A 25,322-nucleotide genomic window follows, 5' to 3' on the forward strand; every position below is an offset into this window, starting at 1 on the left:
AACACCGTGCTAGTTAAACCAGGCAGGTGAAGTTTAGGTGAGAGGGCAAGTTTGCAAGCCCTTAAATAGCACTGGCTCTTTCTTAGTCACTAGTTTCTACCCTGGTCCCTGGATGAAATCTTTGAGGATAGGTCGTGAATTTGTCATATTGATGCAAACAGCTCAGTGATTCAAGAAATATTTGTTGAGTTATATAACATAATCTTTTACCTAGAGAATTGCTTCCCTTGAATTATTGCTGTGGGTTTACCTATACAGGCAAAATGTCATAAGAAAAAAACCATGGGAAATTCTCACATTTCCATCACACAATGTTCTCTTAGCAGAGACCCATGAGAAAAATGCCTTTTAAATCTCAGTTCAGGAACAGGAAGAATCTGGGACTTGGTTTTCATATTTATGGACATTGAATACTGTAGCCACATTTTGATCCTAGAAATCTGAATGCCATATTTGGAGGCCTTTTTTTTAGCTTTAGGACCATGTAATGCATTTCTATGTGATGAATTTACACTGGCTTTTTTTATTCTCCTAATACAATTTTCCTCTCTCCTTAGTACCCTGATCTATATATCCTTTTGAGTAGAGGTTTTTGGGTTTTTTTTTGGTGTGCCATTTCAAATCCATTGAGAATTGAGTATACATTAATTGAGTTCCAACCGGAATATGGTAAATCTACATAGAAAACCTACTGGAAAACCTCAGTAAATGGTTTTAGGTTTGGGACCATGTTTTTCCATAACCCCAAATGACATTGCTTTAGAAGAACTGAACTAAGGTAAAATAAGGTGGGGTGGGGGGAATGAAGTATTTTATATCAACAAACTACTTTAAAAAAAAAACATGATTTACTACATTTACATTTTGGTGACTTTTTACTGTGGTAAAATACACATAACACAAAATTTACCATTTTAACCATGTTAAAATGTACAATTTGGCAACGTTATGAACTTGTATAGTATCATGCAACCATCACTACTATCTCCAGGAAATTTTCATCACCCAAGCAGAAACTCTGTATGTACCTATCAAACCCTAATTCCCCTCCTCCCAGCCCCTCATAACCTCTATTCTTCTTTCTGTGTCTGTGAATTTGTGTACTCTAGATTCCTCCTATAAGTAGAATCTTACAATATTTTTCCTTTTGAGACGGGCTTATTTCTCTTGGCATAATATATTCAAGGTTCATTTATGTTAAAGAATGTATCAGAATTTCCCTCTTTTTTAAAGGTTGGATACTATTTCATTGTATGAATATACCACATTTTGTTTATTCACTCATCTATGGACAAGTTACGTATTTCCATCTTTTGGCTACTGTGAATAATGCTACTAGGAACACTGATGTTCAAGTGTCTCTTTGAGTCCCTACTTTCAGTGCTTGGGGTATATACCCAGAGCTGGAATTGCTGGATCATATGGTAATTCTGTGTTTAGCTTTTTGAGGAACTGCCCAATTGTTTTCCACTGCAACCTCACCATTTTACATTCCTATCAGCAAGAACTAAGTGTTCCAATTTCTCTACATCTTTGCCAACACTTTATATTTTTAAAATAATATCTATCAGTGGGAAGTAATGTCTCCAAGATATAGTTTTAATTAATGGATTCTCTCTTGAGAAATCTGTATGCAGGTCAGGAAGCAACATTTAGAACTGGACATGGAACAACAGACTGGTTCCAAATAGCAAAAGGAGTACGTCAAGGCTGTATATTGTTACCCTGCTTATTTAATTTATATGCAGAGTACATTATGAGAAATGCTGGATGAAGCACAAGCTGAAATCAAGATTGCTAGGAGAAATATCAATAACCTCAGATATACAGATGACACCACCCTTATAGTAGAAAGTGAAGAAGAACTAAAGAGCCTCTTGATGAAAGTGAAAGAGGGAAGTGAAAAAGTTGGCTTAAAGCTCAACATTCAGAAAACTAAGATCATGGCAAATAGATGGGGAAACAGTGGCTGACTTTATTTTTTTTGGGTTCCAAAATCACTGCAGATGGTGATTGCAGCCATGAAATTAAAATACACTTACTCCTTGGAAGGAAAGTTATGACCAACCTAGACAGCATATTAAAAAGCAGAGACATTACTTTGTCAACAAAGTTCCATCTAGTCAAGGCAATGGTTTTTTCAGTAGTCATGTATGGATGTGAGAGTTGGACTCTAAAGAAAGCCGAGTGCAGAAGAATTGATGCTTTTGAACTGTGGTGTTGGAGAAGACTCTTGAGAGTCCCTTGGACTGCAAGGAGATCCAGCCAGTCCATCCTAAAGGAAATCAGTCCCGGGTGTTCATTGGAAGGACTGATGTTGAAGCTGAAACTCCAATATTTTGGCCACCTGATGCAAAGAGCTGACTCATTTGAAAAGACCCTGATGTTGGGGAAGATTGAAGGCAGGAGGAGAAGGGGACAACAGAGGATGAGATGGTTAGATGGCATCACTGACTCAATGGACATGAGTTTGGGTAAATTCCAGGAGTTGGTGATAGAAGGGAGGCCTGGCGTGCTGCAGTTCATGGGGTTGCAAAGAGTCATACACGACTTAGTGACTGAACTGAACTCTCTCAAATTCAACAAAGATTTTTGTTTTTCTATAGGTAAGACTGTTTGCCTAGGGGGAAGTCTGAAGTCAGGCAGATCCTAGTTTGAACAGCTCTATTTTACTTTGTTTTTTCAATTGTTAAATGGGAATAAAAACAGACTGTATTTCATAGCTTTGTTTCCATAATCCAAGGAGACAATGCACCTTAAGGGTTTAGCATAGGGGCAGGTGGAGAGTAATCACTCGAGAAATGGAAAGGACCTGTGGCCATACTTTACCAAATGTGACTTTCCTTCAAACTTGTGTCCGACAAACAACAGCTGGCCCAGTCACTGTTAATACATAAACCTTAGTGCTTTTTAAAAAGAATTTTATTTTTGGATGTGCTGAGTCTGTGTCGCTGCAGTGGGCTTTCTCTAGTTGCAGCGGGGGCTGCTTTTTGTTGTGGTGTGCAGGCCTCTCATTGCAGTGCCTTCTCTTATTGATGAGCACAGGCTCCAGGGCATGCCAGCTTCAGTAGTTGCGGCTCCCAGGCTCTAGAGCACAAGCTCAGAAGTTGTGGCTGTATGTGGGATCTTCCCAGACCAGGGATCGAACCTGTGTCTCCTGTGTTGGCAGGCAGATTCTTTACCGTAAGCCATGAGGGAAACCCTAAACTTTAGTGATTGAGCGACCATTGTCAAGTTCTAATTGCTGGTTAATGATGGACTAGGTCATACAGATCAACCCTTCCTCTAAAAACAGTGAAAAATATCAGATGTCACTACAACCTGAAGCCTATTCAGCATCGTGGAACTGAACATGCCGGGAAGCTCACGGGCCAGTGTTTGGCCAGACATCAGTATCTGGAGAGGTAAACACATTATTGGAGCATCTGCTGACACCCCTCCCCTCTGCTTCGGGTCAGTGTCTGTGTCAGGGGAAAGTGAACTGTCAGAGCTCAGGTCTCATGCAAGGAAGAGGGTCTGATAGAAGACCCTGCCCACACAAAATGGGGACCCCCAAAGGTCCCCCAAAGCTTCAACACAGTACTGTCTCCGTTAAAGGATGTACAGGTAGATTTACAACTGACTTCTTCACAGCAATAACGGACACCAAAACGCACTTCTCAGAGAATTCTATACCTGGGAAAAATATTATTCAAAAATGAGGACAAAATAAAGACATGTTCAGATAAACAAAAACTGAGAGTTCATCATAAGGAAAACCTCACTAAAAAAAAGAATCCTAAAGAATAGTCTTCAGAATTAGACAGCCATCCCAGCTAGCAGACCTGAGATCAAAAAGACTAAAGTGGTAACATAGGTGAAACTAATCAGTGATTTAAAAGTAGCAAAGCAATGACATTATCTACTGGGGTAAAATAAATAAATATTAATAACAAAGAGACTCAAAATATTGTGCTAAAAATAGCATGTAAGTCAGGAATGTGATGAATGGACTTGGAGTGTTTTGCAATATTTGTACTATTTGGGGGCAGGGGTAAAGATTTTAATAATTTAAGAACTTAATAAGCCAAACATACATGTCATTCAGTTCAGTTCAGTTCACTCAGTCGTGTCTGACTTTTTGTGATCCCATGGACTGCAGCACACCAGGATTCCCTGTCCATCACCAACTCTTGGAGCTTGTCAAACTCATGTCTGTCGAGTCAGTGGTGCCATCCAACCATCTCATCCTCTGTCGTCCTCTTCTCTTCCTGCCCTCTTTTCCAGCATCAAGGTCTTTTCCAATGAATCAGCTCTTTGCGACAGATGGCCAAAGTACTGGAGTTTCAGCATCAGTCCTTCCAATGAATATTCAGGAGTGATTTCCTTTAGGATTAACTGCTTTGAGCTCCTTGCAGTCCAAGGGACTCTCAAGAGTCTTCTCCAGCACCATAGTTCAAAAGCATCAGTTCTTTGGCACTCAGTTTTGTTCACATTCCAACTCTCACATCCATACATGACTAGTGGAAAAACCATAGCTTTGACTAGACAGACCTTTGTCAGCAAAGTAATGTCTCTGCTTTTTAATATGCTGTCTAGGATGGTCATAGCTTTTCTTCCAAGGAGCAAATGTCTTTTAATTTCATGACTACATTCACCATTTGCAGTGATTTTGGAGCCCAAGAAAATAAAGCCTGTTACTGTTTCCATTGTTTCCCCATCTATTTGCCATGAAGTGATGGGACTGGATTCCATGATCTTAGCTTTTTGAATGTTGAGTTTTAAGCCAGTATGAAAAGGCAAAAAGATATAACACACGTTATAGTTTCTAGGAACTGAATAAAAGAATAGAAACAGAGACTTCCTGGTGGTCCAGTGGTTAAGACTTTGACTTCCAGTGCAGGGGCTGTGGGTTCCATCCCTGGGTGGGGAGCCGAGATCCTACATGCTTCACAGCCAAGAAACCAAAACATGAAACAGAAGCAATACTGTAACACATTTAATAAAGACTTTTAAAAAACATAACAGAAACAGAGAATATAACTTTCATATTAGTAGAGGAGAAGAAAAGCAAATAGTAAAAAATTTTCAATCATGAATGCTAAAATTAATAGAAGAAGCTTCAGTGAGAAATAGGATAGTTGTACAGCCTCAAAATATCTCCCCAAATTTATTTACTAATTACTGAGCAGTATTAAGGACTTCCCAGGTGGTGCTAGTGATAAAGAATGCACCTGCAAATGCAGGAGATGCAAGAGACACGAGTTTGATCCCTGTGTCAGGAAGATTCTCTGGAGAAGGAAATGGCAACTCACTCCAGTATTCTCACCTGGGAAATCCCATGGACAGAGGAGCCTGATGGGTCCCAGTCCATGGGGTCGCGAAGAGTCGGACATGAGTGAGCACAGCCCGTTAACATACATCACAAATTTTTTTGACACTCTTCCCTCCAAGAGGTGGAGCTAAATCCCCTCTGCCTGAGTGTAGACTGGCTTAGTAACTCGCTTCAAAAGGAGCATGGAGAATGGAAAATGATCACTTTACAGTTTAGAAACCTGGCAGACATGACCTTATCCAAGCCATCAATTTCCACATCACCAGTAACAAATCACATTAATATCATGAACCCCTGACATGATACAATGAGACGAGTGCTTCATGTCTGTGGTATTCTTCACACACACATAGACATCCTAACCCAAGTCTTATGTTAAGAAAACATCAGGTAAACCCAAACTGAGGAAGAAAATCTATGACCAATTCTCTTCAGACGTGTCAAGGTCATGAATGATAAGGAAACCCTGAGAAACTGTCACAGATTGGAGGAGACTAAGGATGCTTTTGGTGCTAAGAACTAAGTGAAATACAGTTCAAAATTCTGGTTTGAATCCTGGAATGGGAAAAAAAAAAGTAGAAAAACAGCTATGACAGACAGGCCCTAGAGTTCTCTCCATGCCCCCCACCTCCTGGAGCTCATGCCCTTTTAATATCCCCTTTGTTGAGTATGGGCAGGACCTGAGCTTCTTTCTAACAGAATATAGCAAAGTAATGAGACATTACTGTAGTGATTACATTTGGTTGAATAGGACTCTGGGCTTCCCAGGTGGCTCTAGCGGTAAGAACCAGCCTGCCAATGCAGGAGACATAAGAGACAAGGGTCCAATCCCTGGATCAGGAGGATCCCCTGGAGGAGGGCATGGCAACCCACTCCAGTATTCTTACATGGAAAATCCCATGGACAGAGGAGCTGGCATGGTGGTCTATAGTCCATAGGGTTGCAAAGAGTCGGACACAACTGAAGCAGCTTAGCACACACGCACACATGCAGACAGGACTCCATCTGGCTAGTAAACTCAAATTCTCTCTATTTCCAGCTTTGAAGAAGCACACTTTTAGGAAATACGCGGGTATGTTGGAGAAATCTATATGGCAAGAATCTGCAAGCAGTCGTTAGGAGCAGAGGGGCTTCTTAAGTGGAGCTACTGGTAAAGAATCCACCTGCAATTCAGGAGACACAAGAGACATGGGTTCCATCCCTGGGTAGGGAAAATCCCATGGAAGAGGAAATGGCGATCCACTCCAGTATTCTGGCCTGGAGAATCCCACGGACAGGAGCCTGGCAGGCTACAGTCCATGAGGTCACAAAGAGATGGACATGACTGAGCGACTCAGTATGAGCAGGAACAGAGAAAGACCTCTGAAAGATTGAAATCCTCAGTTTCGCAGCTGCAGGAAATGTATTCTCACAACAATCTGAGGAAGTTTGAAAGCAGGTCTTTCCCCAGTTGAGGTTCTTATGAGATCACAGTTCCTGGCTAACAGCTGGATTGTAGTCTGATAAAACCTTGAAGTAAAGAAACTGACTAAGCCAGATGCAAACTTCTGACCTATAGAAATCGTGTTTTTAAAACTAAAATTTTTTTGATAATTTGTTAGCAATAGAAATTAAGACAACTGTTAAATCTACCCCCGCCCCTGGCAAAGTTGCACTTTTAAAATCTCAAATTCTTTAACTTTTCACAGTTAGGTTCCTAATCATCTTTTTCTAAAGTTAGTAAATTTTACCATCAAGAAGGCTTTGAAAGTGTTTAGTCATGTCCATTAATGTAATTAAATTTCTATAAACATGTTACACCGCATATTTAAATTCAATATATTCATTTTCCTTTTAGTACTTCAATTAAGTCAAATCTTCCCCTGTATTTAAATAACTTGTAAATCTATTACATTTAAATTATAAATAGGTTGAACCTTATGTTCTCCTATTTCAACTCTGCATACAGACTTGGTTAGACTGTAACTTAAAATAACACATTTTAGAGGAGAAGAAATAATTGTTTCTCTGCCCTTCTGAGTTCTTAGCTGAGACCCCTGAACATGATTTTGTGCCTGGGAAGAGGAAAGGTATGATGGAACATTCCAGAAGGAAAGGAAATGGACTGCACAAAGTGGGCTTCTGTCTCTATCCTATAAGAGACCAAGAGGAGAGGTACCTTCCTGGTTAATGAGCAAAGTCACCCAAAGGAGGCTTTTCCTTTAAGATGTTAAAATGAAGTTGCTTAGTTGTGTCCAACTCTTTGCGACCCCATGAACTGTAGCCTACCAGGCTCCTCAGTGCATGGGATTTTCCAGGCAAGAATACTGGAGTGGGTTTCCATTTCCTTCTCCAGGGGATCTTCCTGACCCAGGGGTCGAAACCAGGTCTCCTGCATTGTAGGCAGACGCTTTACCGTCTGAGTAAGATGTGGTAGGTAATAACAACTATAAAGCCCACATTCACCCCTGTTACTGTAACCCCAGGCAGATCCTTCATAAGCTTAGTTTCTCTTCCCTGTTGGGAGTATCATTTTCAAATAACCATACCATAAATAATTACATTTTACCTTGTTTTTAGTTAGGAACTTAAGATCAGAATTAAGATCAGAATTAAGACTTTGAAAATAAGCAGCCCATCTGGCTGGCTCCCAACAAATGATTCCATAAGGGTCATAAACATTTAGCCTGCCCAGCTAATTGTGGTGACTTTCACTTTCTCCCTGATAACTTTAATTTCCTTTCATGAAACTTCAGGAACTTCCTGTGGTACAAAGGTGTTGAGAGCAAGTGGAACTGGCTGAGAACTTTATCATTTGCAGATATTTGTGTTAAATGAACATTGTGATGTTTCTTTATGGTCGGCTGTACCAAATATGAGTTCCCTGAGAACAGGTCAAGCCTGTAGACAACTGAAAGAAAATGAAAGTTGCTGGAGAAGGAAATGGCAACCCACTCCAGTATTTTTGCTTGGAAAAGTCCATGGACAGAGGAGCCTGGTGGGCTGAAGTCCATGGGGTTACATGACTGAGCATGTGTGCACGAGGGTGGAGGGAGATGGGTTGGTAGCAATAAAGTGGTAGAACTAAAAAAAAAAAGAAAAAAGATAATGAAAGTTGCTTTTGCGCAGTTAGCAATCTAGTTTGAGGATGCAAAGCAAAAAGCACATGATGCAACAAGTGACCCCAGATAAACAGTTCCCATGTATTAATTATGGGAACCCCCCACACACAAACAATTTAATTCTCTCCCAAACGTGGGAGAGGATAGTGTTAATGTTTTTCTTCATCTTTTAACTTATGAGAAAACAGGTTTAGATAAATTATTAGGTGGCTCCACCAAGGTCATCCAGCTAGAATGTGGTGGGGTCAGGTTTTGAACCCAGGCAGAGAGAGGTCCCAAGACAAAAGCAGCTTTAACTAAGGTTGTAAGAAGTTTTAAGGACTGAGAGATTTATATCTAACTTTACTGTAACCTTGGGCAAGTTATTTCCTTTATATGTCCTCAAGTTCCTTATCTGCAAACCTGCTCCTTCTTCATGGGGTTGTTGTGCAAGTGAATGAGCAGGTGCAGGGCGGGCACTCAAGCACATTCCTAATGTATAATGACCGCTCAGCGTGGTCAACAACTAAAAATAAACTGACATCCCTCATTCTCAGAAGGACTAAGGTCCCTCGAATCTCAGCATCTCCGCCGACTACAGACGTCACGCTTTTATATTAATACAAACTCTTGAAATCCAAAGGGAACGCAAAGATTGCCTCAGTTAAGTCCACTACGGCTAAATAGAGTCACCTGCCCACTGTCTTTTCCCAATTCTCTCCAACTTCCCAGGGGTTTCTTCGATTTTGGCATGTGAGAGGTGTGACTCAGCATCTGACGGGCACACGGGGCTTGAAATGTAAGAAGGGAAGCCTTTCAAGGATTGGACTTTTCCGTGGGTGAGGGGGTCACAGGCCAAGTCTCCTCCGTCAGGGGACGTCGGTGACAGACGAGACGGTGTGCACGCCTCCTCACCCCCCACACACACTTTGGTCACCGCAGTGAGCAAGCCCGTAAACAGGGACGGGCGGCAGCTAGAGTGTCACACGAGCGGACTTCTTAGCGTCCATCTGATCTGTCCCTACCGCGTCAGTCCCCGGCTCCGCTCTTCACCTCGGCCGCCGCCGTTGGGGGCGGGGCCTCCGGAGCGCGGGGCGGGGCCGAGAGCGGCTGGGAGCCCCGCCCCCCACCGGAGGCTCCGCCCCGCCCGCCGAAGGCCCCGCCCCCGCCCGCAGGAGCCCTGCCCCTCCCGCCCTAACCTTCCCGGCTCCCCGCACACCCCGCTGCTCGCGTCCCGCGCCGCCTGTACTGCAGGAAGGAGCTGCGGGCTCCAGCCGCGCCGGCCCGAGCGCGCAGCCCGCACCATGCCCCGCATAGATGCGGACCTCAAGCTGGACTTCAAGGATGTCCTGCTCCGACCCAAGCGAAGCAGCCTCAAGAGTCGAGCCGAGGTCAGGCCCTTCGAAAGCCGCATTGGGGTGGGATTGTTTGTTTTTTTTCCGGGGTGGCGCGGGGCAGGTGGGTGAGAGGCGCTGTACTGTGCGCCCACCTCGCCTGTTTTTCAATGTGTCTGGGGGTTAGTGGGACGCCGACCCCCTCTGCTCTTCTCACCACTGGAGAGAGGGAAAGCCAGCTGGTCCCCTGCCAGGACAGGAGGTGTCTGTAAGAGGTCCGAGGTGTCCTTAAGGGGTCCGACTCCGGCCTAAAATCCTCAATGTGTCTGGTTGGGGCGGCGAGGGGAAGCGCACAGCGGAACTAAACCCCAGAGGAGCGAAGACCAAGTGGTCGGCTGATTCAGAAAGAGTGACGGCGAGGGCAGGGGCTGTTTGAGGGGTGCATGTAGGGTGAAAAGGACGCAGAGGAGCCCGGGTGTACTGGGACGGGGATTTTTTTTGGCAGCGTCTCTCTGCGGAGAACTCCGACTGCTTTAGTATCAGGTCCAGCCATGGAATTTATTTTAGGAGGTCTGAAACACAGGGAAACTCTGGGGCAAAAGTTCAGGGTTTACTTTCTGTGTTTCAGTGACTTCTGGGAGTGAGGCTGGGGACCTGTGTGCCTGGCGGCATCCCCTTACTGGACAGCTGGAGTCCAACCCAGTCTTCCAGAAGCTGGAAACACTGGGGTGCGGGTGTGGGGGCTAATGGGACCTCTGGGGGGCAGGGGTGGGGGCAGTTTTGCTCATTCTGCGTTGATAATGAGAGCAAAGTCCGAGGAACAGGTGGAGACCAGACTGGAAAGAGCTAGAGATTGGGGGCAGGAGGAAGGTCAAGTCTTGAAGGATAAACTAGTTGCACAGATAGGCAGAGTCCCCTGGAGACATGTATATGGGTGTTGGTGGCTTTGCTTGGGGCTTGGAGCTGGAGAGGAAGGTGAGGAAACTTCTGTGTCTGGAGGCAGGGGTTGCAGAAGTAAACAGGGGGAGGCTGAGCCAGCACAGGTTTCTTCCCCCACTCGCCCTTCCAGGACCATAAATAAATCCCCTTGCGAGGATCTGGGCTGCCTGCCTGCCTGCCTGCGCTGGGCTGGGATTCCTAACTGCAGTGCCTGGTGCTGCCAGCTGAGGGCTTGTTTGAATTAACTAGAAGCCTCCTGCTTTAGCCAATAATCAGAACCAATCAACTCACCTTCTCAAGCTGGAGGGTTGGCAGCTGGAGCCCAGACTGGAAGAGGCGGAGAATGAGTAACCCTTTTCACTCTGGGTTGGTCAGCTCTGTTTGTTCCTGCCCTTCTCTTTGTCACTTAGAAGAACAATGAACAGCTTGGATGGCAGGCCCAGACTCCTGAAGTCTCAGCAGTAGCTGGTACCTGAGTCCACACTGAGACGAGATGTGGGGATTTGGGGCAGACAAATAATTTGGTGGCCGCAATAATCTAAATATTGGGTCACAATTCACTTAGTAAAGAAAAAGTTGTTTTGAGAAAAATCATATTTAAAGCAAGGATGTATTATGTGTATTTTCTGAAGCAGGAAACCTCTTGTAAAGGTAAAAACATTCAGAATTTGTTAGTTGTTGTTGTTCAGTCGCTTAGTCGTGTTTGACTCTTTGCAACCCCACGGACTGCAAGCTTCCCTGTCCTTCACTATCTCCCAGAGTTTGCTCAAACTCATGTCCCTTGAGTCGGTGATGCCATCCAACCATCTCATCCTCCGTCACCCCCTTCTTCTCCTGCGCTAGAATGAATTACCCTTTTCCAGGGAATAGTATGAGGTTGTCTTGGGTCATTTGGTTTCATAATTTGGGCTGACTGAAGCTGTTAATGTCCCAGCTTCCCATGATACATTGCAATCTACAGGCACACACAGCAGTGAGATCTCAGTGCCCTTGAGAAGTGTTTTCATATTTCCACGTTTGTGGGAGTTTACCAGCTCCCTTCCTGGAAACCTGAATTAACTGGCGTTGCCTTTCCGTTTGGTTCCCATCATGGCTTAGCTGCCTACTGGCCACCCCCATCACCTGACTGCCTGTTTCATTGATATTGAGGGATCTAGGAAGTGAAGTTGCTCAGTTGTGTCCTACTCTTTGCAACCCCACGGACCGTAGCCTGCCAGGTTCTTCTGTCCAGGGGATTCTCCAGGCAAGAATACTGGGTTGGGTTGCCATTTTCTTCTCCAAGGGATCTTCCTAACCCAGGGATCAAACCCGGGTCTCCTGCACTGCAGGCAGACTGTTTACCGTCTGAGCCACCAGGAAAGCCCATTTGGATCCCATCATGGTTTAGCCGCCTGTTGGCCACCCCCATCCCCTGACTGCCTGCTTCATTGATATTGAGGGATCTAGGAGGACCGCTAACCCCTTCTCGAGGCATGCTCAGTTGGCTGTGGATGCCTGAAGTTTCCCATAGGCAAAAGAAAACTTTGCATTGTAAGACCAGGTAGAATCCCGAAGTGTATGCCCCCAGGCACGGAGATACCTGAATGTAAATGGGAAACTCAATGGTAAATGGCCGGACTTTGAGCCCAGCGGAAAGCAGAGGTGAGTGGAGCCAGCAGAGCAAACACCGGTTGCGAGAGCAGTCTGGCTGGGAAGGGAGCCTGGTGACTGTGGACGAGATTCATCACTGCAGCAGTTTTGCTCAGAGCTGGGCCGGCTGCTGGATCCGCCGGGCGAGTGAGCAGGAAATGGAGAGAAAGGCGGGGTGCCCTCCCACTCAGGTCTAGTGCTCCTGCCAGGGCATTGCCACAAGTGTCACATGAAATGAACTTGAGATCAACTCCCGGAGGCTGAGGGTACAGGAGGCCAGGTGACCTTTCTGTGGTTGTACCACATCCACAGTCATCGTCAACTGTCCCGGCATTGTCCGTGTTCCTGTCTTCACAAGTCCTCAGGCCACAAGAATGGAGGGCCGCGGGGCTGCATTTAGGTATATTTTCAGAGGAAGTGACATGTTGGTTGGGCAGGGCCTCCGACACACTGAGGGGGTGACCTCATCCCTGAGTGCCTGAGAATTCTCTTCCTTGGGACCCATTCCTTGCTCCAGTGACCCACCCTTGTCCTTACGCCAGTAAGATGTTTAAAGAAAATCACAAACCTCACGGCACAACTATAATGTTGGAAGTCAGACAGTGAAGGAGTTTGCAGCGGAAAACTGGTCACTGGGGCTGGGACAGAGAAGACAAGACCCAATGAGTCTCCTAAAGACTGTAGTCTTTTTCTCACCAGAGGCCCAGTGAGAAATGGACCAGCTCCGGTGAGTTCTGGTCCAACTTCAGTGGACAGCAGGCTGGCCTGAGGGGAGCAAGACCATGGCAGAGTAGAGAGGAGATTGGCTGGAGGAAAGGAGACCTGGGTTCTTCCAGGCTCTGAGCCAATTGTGTTATTACCTGGGTTCTGTGCTTGCTGGGGCTGCTATAACCAAGTACCATGGACTGGCTGACTCATACAACAGGGGTTTATTATCTCTTGGTTCTGGAAGCCCCAGGTCAAGATGTCAACAGATTGGGTTCCTGCTGAGAGCTTTGAGGGAGAAGCTTCCTTGCCTCTCCCCTACCTTCAGATTGCTGACACACAACCTGGATGTTCCTTGGCTGCAAGCATTGTTCCAGTCTCTGCCTTCCCCTTCAATCAGCATTCTCCCTTGCTGTGTGTCTCTGTCCAAATTTCCCCTTTTTATAAGAACACCAGTCATACTGGAGTGGGACGTACCTTAATGATCTCATCTTACCTTGATTACACACAAAGACCTTAACTTCAAAAAGGTCATGTTCACAGGAACTGATGGCTGGTATTTCAATGCCTTTTGGAGGAGAGACAGTTCCAACTGTAACAGCCTGTCTAAATGTTGCTCTGTAACATTGGAGGGTTTGACTAGGCTTGCTTTTCATGAATGCATCAGAATCACCTAGGAAGACACTCCTAAATACACACATTGTCTCCATCACAAAGGTTCTGATTTATGAAGTTGGGGCAGATTGAGCATGTGTATTTTGGAAATCATCATATGTGATTCTGATGTGCACACAGGTGCCGGGGGCTGGCCACTGGAGCCTTCGCACAGTGGAGCACCATGGTTTTGTGGTGGTATGCGACTGCATGTGCTTCCCTGAATCCTGACACCTGATGGTGAAACATCCAGGGGACCAGGCACATTCAGAGGGCCGGGCTGGGGCCCACCACATGTTACCCTGAAAGGCTGGGAGCCAAAACACAATCCCATCCTTACCTTTAGCCAGACACTAATTATTTGCACCCTTTTTGAGCCACTCGGACCACAGAGGGGAAAGGCATTGCCCCTGCACTTATAGTCTACATGTGAGACCGGTACTGAGTAACGTAGTCAGAGAACTGCTTTAATCGGCACCATCCATAGGTTTAGGCAAGAGGCCCCTGCCCCAGACCCCAGTTTTGTCCCCTCCTCATTGGACAGAGCTGAAGGCTGGGCCTTTCCCTCTGGGCCGTGCTCTAGATACTCAGGATCCTGGATTTCCTGCCCAGATGACTTTGAACTGATTCCAGGGCCTGCACAGGGCAGGGGGGTAGGGCGTGGGGGATCTTCTCCAGGTGTGTTTTCTAAGGGCCAGCCATGCTGCTCAGATGCTCGCCTCTTTATCTCAGAGAGTGGCCAGGTCACTGCTGTTTGAGGGATAGATGTGTGGACATGGAGGTTAGCATGTAGGCTGAAGTGTCCCTGTGTGCACAAAAGGATGTGTGTGGGAAGAGATGGCCAGGACCGGCTCCCATGACACCATGTTCTAGTGCTTTCCAGGCCCTTAATGAAACTGTTGTCCAGGAAGGAGGACAGAGCAAAATTTGTGTATCAGCTTCTTATACGTTGCTCATGACATTGAGATATTTAGAAACGTGGTAGATGGGCTTCTGGTTGTAGTTTTGGGCTCTCAAACATTGGGCTGTAGGACTGACTGTGACAAAAGTGAAAGTGTGTTATTTGCCCAGTCGTGTCTGACTCTTTGCGACTGCATGGGCTATCACCTATCCGGCTCCTCTGTCCATGGGACTCTCCAGGCAAGAATACTGGAGTGGGTTGCCATTCCCTTCTCCAGCGAATGTTTCTGACCCAGGGATTGAACCTGGGTCTCCTGCCTTGCAGGCAGATTCTTTACCGTCTGAGCCACCAGGGAAGCAAGAGCAGTGGAAACGTGTATTTTTGAGGTGGAGGAGGGGTGGCTTATTACTTTATGTGCCCTTTCAAATCAGGCTTAGCAGAGAGGGAGTTTGGAGGTGCTATATTTGGTGCCTTGACCAGCTGTGGCAGATTAAATGCCAAGTTTAGTTTCTGGTGACTAGGATATTTAAAATATTTCTCTCAGTAAACAACTGGTCTGTTTTTGGGTGTGTGTTTGTGTGTGTGTCTTTCTGTGTACATAAGGTCGGAGCAGATATTTTATTTCTCATTCCTAGAATTAAGGATTGCATAGACTCTGCCATGTGGAAGAGACTAGACATGAGGGGAAGAGTTCATTGTCAAGGCTGACCTCCTCTATGGAGAACAGTTTTTTGCCTACTGCCTATAGGTTTTTGGAGTGCCCCCCCCCCAAAAAAAAACCATTGTGAGCTCAGCTGGGTGCAGAGCATAGCTGCTCTTCCCATGCATCTTGGAAGCAGTATTAGTAATTTGAGACCAAGAAATCCTGATTGTTGTGAGCCTGCGGAGCCAAAATGTTAGAGGGCCATTAGCAGCCCAGAAGGGTGCAATTAATAGTTCCCATCAGTTATCTTTAGGATGCAGAGCGAACTTGCTTCGCTGAAGTAGAACCAAGCATGGTGATAAAGGAAGTGGGGAAAAGGGATGTGCTGCCTCCCACCAGTGCCCCCGCGGTCACAGCATCTCTTTTCCCCTCAACTGATGCTGTTTAAGGCCGGTGCCGCCGTGTTGATGACCTCATTCGCTCAGGAAGCCTTCTGTGTGTAGAAGAGCAGGAGATGCGAAAAGCCCCAAAGACCTAGGTGTCCCCTGGTGTCTTGACATGCTGATGGCAAAGCGAGAGTTACTTCCTAAAAATCGGTTCATAGGTACCGTTTTTTCCAGATTCCGTATATACGTGTTACTATGTAATATTTGTTTTTCTCTTTCTGACTCACTTCACTCTGTAACAGGCCCTAGGTACATCCACCTCACTACAACTGACTCAGGTACTGAGGAACCTATTTGCAGGACAGGAATGGAGACACAGATGTAGAGAAGGGGCTTGTGGACACAGCGGCGGAAGGGGAGGGTAGGACGAACTGAGAAAGTAGCATTGACATGTATACACTGGTGGTGGTGATGGTGGTTTAGTCGCTAAGTCGTGTCCAACTCTTGCGACCCCATAGATTGTAGCCCGCTAGGCTCCTCTGCCCATGGGATTCTCCAGGCAAGAATACTGGAGCAGGTTGCCATTTCCTTCTCCAGGGGATCTTCCCAACCCAAGGATTGAACCCAGGTCTCCTGCATTGCAGGCAGATTCTTTACCAACTGAGCTATGAGGGAAGCCATGTGCACACTGTTATGTGTAAAACAGCTAGCTAGTGGGAAATTCCTATATGACACGGAGCTAAGCCTGGCGCTCTGTGATGACGTAGAAGGATGGGATGGATGAGGGGAGGGAGGATATAATTATGACTGATTCATGTTGTATGGCAGAAGCCCACACAACAGTGTAAAGCAATTTTTATTAAAAAGTAATTAAAAAAAAGAAAGTTACTTCCAATGAAAAATAAAAGGCTCTAGATAAACGCTGGTAGGAAATGATTATTGCCATGGTCCTTAGTAAGCCGGGATTAATGTGGGTCCAGATTCTTGCAGCAGCTTAAGATTCACACCTGGGTTTGCGCTACCAGTTCTCCTTGGGGAAGCGCCCCCTTCCACGAGGGGCTGTGTCCCGCAGGGTCCAACTAAGGAAACAGACAGGACTGAATATTTAAAACAGGAAATTTAATAAGAGGCAGTGTGGCTCAGTGGAGATGCCAGAGGGGATACCAGGGACTGACTGCAGAGAAACCACTTCCAAAGGGGAGGGTCCCAAGGCCTGGGATCACTCTGTGAGCTAGAACCATGACCCAGCAGGCCATGGCTGAGGGGGTCTGCAGAACTACTCTGCTTGGACCCAGGCCCGTCTCCTCCCTTGTCCCACCAGGGACCCCATTGGCCAAACCCAGCCAGAAACCAGCCTGGGAAGTGGAGCCTGGTGGTGGTGTGTGTGTGTAGGTCCTTAGATAAGAGCAGAGCAGGCGTAGGGTGAGCAGTGCATCTGGGCATATACATGACTGTCTTTGTATGGTAGCCAGGGATCTGCCCCGGGATAAAGCCATGATTTTGATTCTGCTAGCTCTTGGCGAACACCTGGCCCTACTGACTGCTTTTGCTGAGCCCGCCTTCCTGGCCTTGCTCTCGTTCTGGATTCCTGATCTCTTGAGTTAGTCATAAATACCCTGAGGTTGGAATTAGGGTAGAACTGGAGCTGTGTTTGCAAATCAGAAACCAGTAGTCATGTGCATAGACATGGCTCTCTTTGAAAGATGCTGGTAGTCATGAAACAGTGGAGAAGGCTGAAGGGCACAGGGCTTAATGGGGGTTGCAGCTGACTGCAGGGTGAAGGTGGAGTGCCTGGTTCTCTCAGAGGTGGGAATTAAAGGGAGGGCCTTGGGTGGCGGGGAAGACTGGAGTGGATTTTCCCAGAAGGGGAACCGTCCCTCCAGAAGTGGAGAACGGTAACTTGTGTGTGGGTGTTTGGGGCTGGCATGAAGCAGGCTGGGGACAGAAGGTGGCCGGGGGGATGGGAGAGGCCATTGAAGGAGAGAGCTTCCAATTTGGAGGCTGGGCTTGATGGCAGAACACGTGGTGCCTTGACCTGGTTTCTTGAGGATCAGAAGGATCCGGGTTCAGTTTTTGCACCTGGGTAACAACCCGTGTTTCCATTTCCTCAGGGACTCGCTTGTGTTTGGAACCCCTGGCCCAACCCCTAAGAGGACCCAGGGACATACACTTCCTTTGTGTCTTTTCATTCACTCCAAACTCTAGAAATTCTGCCCCAATTACATAAAGAACCAAGGACTTCTTTCCCCTCTTGCAATAGGTGGACCTTGAGCGAACCTTCACATTTCGGAACTCGAAGCAGACCTACTCGGGGATTCCCATCATTGTGGCCAACATGGACACCGTGGGGACGTTTGAGATGGCAGTGGTGATGTCACAGGTAGGACAGTGGGCTGTTTCCCTCTGGTGCTCACACTGGACAGCTTGTCATACACGGGAGAGGAGAAAAGTGAGACATTTCAGGTCATTCACTGTGGCCACACTAATTGGTTCTGCGTCTGATTGTTGCTGGAGGCCCTTCTTTTTCTCTCTTCCATCAGAAGGTAGGTGGAGTCGGGACTTTGCATTCAAGGAGATGGTCTAGATCTGATGCCCAAAGCTCAGCTTCTCTGTACACTGATGCCAATCAAGTCTTGGAGACCATCCTTAATCATTAACTTCTCCCACCTGGAGGGTGTTTCAGTCTCTGCAAAATAGCTCAAAGATATTGTCATGTGTATCCCTTGATGGGGAGTTTTGGGTGAAGTAGAAAAGGATAGCTTTATTGCTTTGCCATTGAATCTACCTGCAAAGCAGGAGACCTGGGTTTGATCCCTGGGTCGGGAAGATCCCCTGGAGAAGGAAATGGCAACCCACTCCAGTATTCTTGCCTGGAGAATTCCATGGACAGAGGAACCTGGGTTTACAGTCCATGGGGTCGCAAAGAGTTGGACATGGCTGAGCAACTAACACACTCATTGCTTTGCCAGACAAAGGGGGACACAATGGACTAACGTCTTCAAAACTGTGTGTCTGCACTTGGGAAAGACAGTGACAAGTTGTGTAGTCATTGTTCAGAGGGTGTGATCAGCTCTCAGACATTCTTCTGATGGGTTGGTGGTGAGGTAAGTAGGAGTCAGTGTTTTCAACCTTCAGGTCCAACTGTCTATGGTCTACAGGCTTGTGGGCAGCATGAAAAGTAGTGTCAGTCACTCAGTCGTGTCTGACTCTTTGGCGGCCCCTGGACGGTAGCCCACCAGGCTTCTCTGTCCGTAAAGTTCTCAAGGCAAGAATACTGGAGTGGGTTGCCATCCCTTCTCTAAGGGTCTTCCCAACCCAGGGATCAAACTGATATCTCCTGCACTGGCTGAGCCATCAGGAATGTAGGCAGCATACCATCCTTAATCATTAACTTCTCCCACCTGGAAGGTGTTTCAGTATCTGCAAAATAGCTCAAAGATACAGTCATGTGTATCCTTTGATGGGGAAGCAGGACTTTGCTCCCAGGCTGCTCTTCACTGTTTGTTACTCCTTGGGCTCCCCTCCTTTGCCTAATTAGTAACTATTTGAATCTGCCAGTTGGAACTCAGGGAAGGTCATGGAGGCTGAGTAAAGGCAGTTTCCTATAATCAAAGCAATGGGGGGGGCACTGAAAAGCTGGGCCCAGGAGCCTCACAGGACCCTGCTCAGTTTCAGACTTGCATCCATTTCTTCCTTGAAAATTCCTGTGATAGTTTTGGAAATTAGAGATACAAAACGAAGTTGGACGTCATGCCATATTGGAATATTAGAGAAGTGTCGTATTTAGTAGAAGAGTGACAGCACCTTTAAAAAGACAGAATCACTTTGTTCTATAACATTTATTATATCACAATATAGAAAACTTAGGTGCCAAGCACTGGACGGAACGTGGATGAGGAGGTCACAGCTCCACCAGTTGGTTTCCGAGGAAACCAAGGCAGAGACAGAGGAGAGGTCATTTGGCCCAAGGCATTTAGGCAAATAGACATAGAGCCGAGATGCAGACCCAGACTGACTCCAGCATAAAGGGTCTGCCTCCCAACTTACACTGGCAGATAATAGTACAAGCTCAGGGTCCCTGGAGCCGGCTGCTATCTTTCTGCCTGTCAAGGGAGTCATATCCTGGGCTTGGGAAAATAAAGGCAAAGTTACTGTGGGCAGAAACTTCATCTCACACATCTGTGTCTGCATTTGGATTCAAGGTTCAGTGCATCTTAACTCATCATCGATGTGAAATGTGTGCTTCTGATGCTCAGAGCCTGTGCATCTATTTCCATAGACAATGCCTGCCAAGTGAAAAGATAAATCCAATTAGTTGAAAGAGCTTCTTGCTGTGGGCAGCACGTCTAACCTCAGGAGGTGCTGGGATTCATTATTAGCCAGTGATTAGAAGGAAGATTTTCAAACAAATTATGAACTCACCAAATGGTGTAGGGGGTGGTCTGCCTGAGGTCTGAGTCCAGGATCAGTTGCATCGTCTGTCCGCACTCAGCCCCCATTGAGCTTTGGGCCGGAGGCTAACAAATTAATTGGAAAAGGAATTTGTGGTTTTTTTTTTCCTCCCTATCTTTCCCTCACTTTGCTGTGATCAGCCATTGCTCTTCATGAATTATGTATTTGTGTAAAAGTGCATGAAATCAGGGAGGGATTAATAGCCCTGATTAATTCACATATCAGATTACTGTTTCATGAGAAACAGAGAACTTGCTAGGCTCTTCCCATTTGCACAGGAGAGACTTTCCATAAATGAAAATAGCTAATCATATGTGGGTCCTATGAATTTTCCATTTCTAGAATGCTGAGTTAGTTCCTTGCATCATTAAAGTCAGAGAACTTTTTAATGGGGGAGATAGACTGAGAGAAGTTAGGAGTGAGGCCCCTATACAGGAGGTGGAGGAGCCTGGGTTCTGCATTCAGATTTGAGTTTGATTCTGTCCTTTCCCACTTTTTGGCCAATCATTGGTTAAATTTCTTAAATGTAAGTTTTTTAAGCCCCATCTTTGCCTATGAAGTTACTGTTGTACAAAGTTGTTCTGAGAAGTACATGAAATAATGTATGCAAAATTCTTGTGCAAAATAAATGTTCAGTAAACCCTTGCTGGGTTGGTGGTCATAGTTTTAGAATTAGGATTTGTGTACTTCCTTCCCTCAAGAATACCAGCTGCCTGATGGGTTTAGCTTTTAACAGGAAATGCTTAGGTCGTGAACACAAAGAGAAGCTTTCAGGTAGAAGCTGAGGTTCTTTTGGGTTGACTAAGCATCACTAAGCGCTGATACTTTGGCCACCTGATGCGAAGAGCTGACTCATTGGAAAAGACCCCGATGCTGGGAAAGATTGAGGGCAGAAGTGGGTAATGGAAGAGGATGAGATGGTTGGATGGCATCACCGACTCAATGGACATGAGTTTGAGCAAACTTTGGGAGAGAGTGAAGGACAGGGATGCCTGGTGTGGTGCAGTCCATGGGGTCGCAGAGAGTCAGACATGACGTAGCGACTGAACGAGAAGAAGAAGCATCACTTTGCCTTCGGGCTGTGCTGCTGACCAGCAGGAGACCAGCCCTCTGCTGCTCTTGGCCTGTCACATGTGGGCTGGACCAGAGCTCTCAGAACCCTCCCTCCTCCTCTCCCACCCCTGCCTCTTGGCATTGCCTCCTCAATCTTGAATGCTGTGTTGGCTAATGAGATTAGAATGGTCCTGTGATTTCCCCGGTTACACCTTCCTCTGTTTGGGGCCCCTCGGAGCATACTCAAAGCAAATGAAGCGTGAGAGGCTGGAACACTGGATGGTTTTGTGTTGGTGGTTTGACCTCACCATATGGAGGAAGGCGGGGTGGGGCTCCCTTGACTTCTCGTCCTAATGGTGCCTTTCCCTTTTGTTTCCTAGCACTCCATGTTTACAGCGATTCACAAGCATTATACCCTGGATGACTGGAAGCTCTTTGCAGCTAATCACCCAGAATGCCTGCAGGTAAGACTCTATCCTGGTTATAAATGACCTTTGTTGCCCAGGAAGGGAAATGTCAGGGTAGTCAAAAGGATTTGAGTTGGCAGCAGATAGACACACAGACTCCCAGGCGATAGTGAAAGACAGGGAAGCCTGGCGTGCTGTAGTCGACTTAGCAACCGAACAGTAACAACAGACACACATCCCAAAGAGAAATTGGGGAAGGCAATAGGGAACCCACAGCCCTTGATCGTTGCTAGGAATTTGCCAAGGAAACCTGTTCTGTACTCCTTTTTAAAAATATGATGATTTACCTGTAAGGAGCATATTTTTTTCCCCTTGGAAAGTGAAGTGTTTTGTCATGAGAGCTTGCGGAGGTCCCAGCAGGGTCAGTCCTGCCAGGGATTGAGTCCATTCCGAACATGCCTTTTATCTAGAAAAATCATCTAATTATAATAAGTTGTTATAATTGGAGCTGAATATGATGGCGCAGAATAAACAGTATGCTCTCCAGGATGACTTTAATCAAAAAGGCAGATAATACAAAGTGTTGGTGTAGATGTGCAGAAATTGGAACCCCCTGACATGGCTGGTGGGAATGTAACATGGTGCCACTGCTTTGGAAAACAGTTCGGTAATTTCTCAGAAGGTTCAACATAGGAGTTACCGTATCACCTAACTTCTATTTCTAGAATAGACCCAACAGATATAAAAATATATGTTCACACAAAACCTTATACAGGGATACTGATGCATGCTTAGTCACTAAGTCATGTCCGACTCTTTGCAACCCCATGGACTACAGACCACCAGGGTCCTCTGTCCAGGGGGATTCTCCAGGCAAGAATACTGGAGTGGGTTGCTGTGCCCTCCTCCAGGGGATCTTCCCGACCCAGGGATTGAACCCAGGTCTCTCATGTCTCCCGCATTGCAGGCAGATTCTTTACCATCTGAACCACCAGGGAAGCCCACACGGATGTTCATAGTAGCACTATTCATGGTAGCCAAATGGTTCATGTGTCTAGCTGATGAACAAACAAAACCTAGTATACCCATAGGGTGGAATATTCAGCTAAGAAGGGCAATAAAGTACTGATTCATGCTACAACATGAATGAACCTTGGAAATGAAACTGTTCACCTCAAACTGGGACTTGGACCCACATGGCTGGGACTCAAACCCAACCAAACCCATGGTCTTTCAACTGATCTCACACACTGGGGTTTCAGGACCTAAGGAAGCTCAGGTTGTTGATGTTTTATCACAGAAAGAATTCCGTGAGAGACAAAGTGATAGGTGTGCTGCATGCTAAGTGGCTTCAGTTGTGTCCAGCTCTTTGTGACCCCATGGACTGTAGCCCACCAGGCTCTTCTGTCCATAGGGATTTCCAGGCAAGAATACTGGAGTGAGTTGCCATGTCCTTCTCGAGGGGATCTTCCTGATCCAGGGATCAAACCCACATCTCTTATGTCTCCTGCATTGGGAGGCAGGTCCTTTACCACTCATATCACCTGGGAGGCCCAAAGAGATAGGTAAGAAGCGGATTTATTTGAAAGAAATGCATACCACAGAGTGTGGGCCATCTCAGAATGCAAGAGTGACCTTGAAATGTGGTACGAAGTGCTCAGTTGCCTCAGTTTTGTCTGACTCTTTTCAAGTCTCTGGACTGTAGCCTGACAGGCTCCTCTGTCCATGGGATTCTCCAGGGAAGGATACGGGAGTGGGTTGTCATGCCTTTCTCAAGGGGATCTTCCCGACACAGTGATTGAACCCACATCTCTTATATCTCCTGCACTGGCAGGCAGTTTCTTTTACCACTAGCGTCACCTGGGAAGTTTGAAATGTGGTGTGGTTAGCTTTTATGGGGCACTTCCCTGGTGTCTCAGTCGGTAAAGAATCTGCCTACCATGTGGGAGACCCAAGTTTGATCCCTGGGTCGGGAAGATCCCCTGGAGAGGGGCATGGCAACCCACTCCCATATTCTTCCCTGGAGAATTCCATGGACAGAGGAGCCTGGTGGGCTGCAGTGCATGGGGTCGCAAAGAACCAGATGTGACTGAGCTGAGTGACTTAACACTTTCAACTTTTCACTTTCACTAGCTTCTGTGGCTTGGGTAATTTCATAGGATAATGAGTAGGAGGATTATTCCAACTATTTTGGTGAGGGGGTGGAGATTTCCAGGAACTGGGCCACTGCCAACTCTTTGGTCCTTGATGAGTGGCCTTGGAACTGTTATGGCGCCTGTGGGTGTGTCGTTTAGCTAGCTGATATGTTACAGTGAGCATGTACTGAGGCTGAAGTTCTAGCTGAAGTCTGCTCGTCCTCCGTCTTGAACGTATTTGGTTCTAATCAGTTTATGTGGATGGGTTCCCACATCCTCCTATCCATGGTTGGTCAGCAGCTAGTTGTGATTTTGATGTTCTCGCAAGAGAAGATAAGCATACGTCCTTTTACTCCACCATCACCGTGGCGTGCAAAGTCCAATTAGCGACTGAACAACAACAATGACTGTTTATGTTGTGTCCTTGGTTTGTGTCATTCTTTTAAAGGTCGTGCCCTGCCCACTTCACTCCTGTTTCAAAAACATTTTGCCAAGTGAAAAAGCCAGACACAAAAAGCCCTGTATATGATTCTATTTCCATGAAATGTTGAGACAAGGGAAACCTATAGAGACAGAATTAGTTGAGAGTGAGGGCTAAAGGGTGTGGAGGTTTCTCTTGGGGGTTGATGAAATGTTCTAGAATTGATTGTGGTGACGGTTGTACAACTCTGAATATACTAAAACCCACTAAATTGTGCACTTTAAATAGATGAAGCATATGTGACTACATCTTAATAAAGCTGTAACTGAAAAAATGAAAGGTGGTTTGAAAATAATAAAGGCCCCAGTAGAACATGCCAGTCTTCGATCCTGGCACCCTTGGGTGGTCCTGTGTCCATGCTAAAGAGACATCTCTATGCTGGGGATGATTTCCTCCATGGTCAGATCATCTGGATTGGAAAATGACTTCTTATTGTACTGCTTTTGAAGTTACGCTAGTTTCTGGCTATTTTTCTTTGCTGTGCCATGACTGTGTGTGGATTTTGATTGGCGAGGGAGGTGGTTTCAGAGATAAAATAGTTCTGGCTCACACTTGAGTCCTTTCTTTTCAGCATAATTTATTCTAATGGATTATCTCTGTTTCAACTTATCCCCCTCTTCTTTGGAGGAAGTTTGGGGAGCGTGAGTTTCCAGCAGTGCACTGTGGATCAGAACCGTGGCTTTCATTACTAAGGGCAATCATTTCACTTACTACCCCGCTGCCACCAAAGTTAAAGCTCATTAAAAAGGGAACGCATGACAAACCCAGTGGCACTGAGAGAAACTTACCAGTCTCTAGTTCCACCTGCCAAACTTTAACAGAAATGAAAGGAAAGGTAAAAAAGATAGCAGAGCTGAGTGGGAGGGAAAGAACCTGTGGACTTGGGGAACCAGTCAGACTGTCATCAGGAATGAAGGTGGGAGTCAGTATGTATCACATTATCAGTCGGCTTACACTAAGTCTGGATGTGAGAGTTGGACTGTGAAGAAAGCTGAGTGCCGAAAATTGATGCTTTTGAACTGTGGTGTTGGAGAAGACTCTTGAGAGTCCCTTGGACTGCAAGGAGATCCAACCAGTCCATCCTAAAGGAGATTAGTCCTGGGTGTTCATTGGAAGGACTGATGCTGAAGCTGAAACTCCAATACTCTGGCCACCTCATGCGAAGAGTTGACTCATTGGAAAAGACCCTGATGCTGGGGGGGATTGGGG

General features: G+C 46.2%; 1 protein-coding gene across 3 annotated transcripts in view; it reads left to right on the forward strand.

Moving 5' to 3' along the window:
• The first annotated feature begins 9,572 nt into the window (after positions 1-9,572).
• Positions 9,573-25,322, forward strand: part of GMPR (guanosine monophosphate reductase) — a 59,512-nt gene continuing 43,762 nt past the window's right edge. The window contains exons 1-3 of one of the 3 annotated variants that reach the window (XM_043450030.1): positions 9,573-9,785; positions 17,846-17,965; positions 21,471-21,554. In XM_043450030.1, the coding sequence (XP_043305965.1) occupies positions 9,699-9,785; positions 17,846-17,965; positions 21,471-21,554 (291 nt within the window). In that variant the 5' untranslated portion in view covers positions 9,573-9,698. The remainder of the gene's footprint in view (positions 9,786-17,845; positions 17,966-21,470; positions 21,555-25,322) is intronic. The other 2 variants (XM_043450028.1, XM_043450029.1) reach the window with 2 other exon arrangements.

The sequence above is a fragment of the Cervus canadensis genome, chromosome 28, assembly GCF_019320065.1.
Source record: "Cervus canadensis isolate Bull #8, Minnesota chromosome 28, ASM1932006v1, whole genome shotgun sequence".
Taxonomy (NCBI): Eukaryota; Metazoa; Chordata; class Mammalia; order Artiodactyla; family Cervidae; genus Cervus; species Cervus canadensis.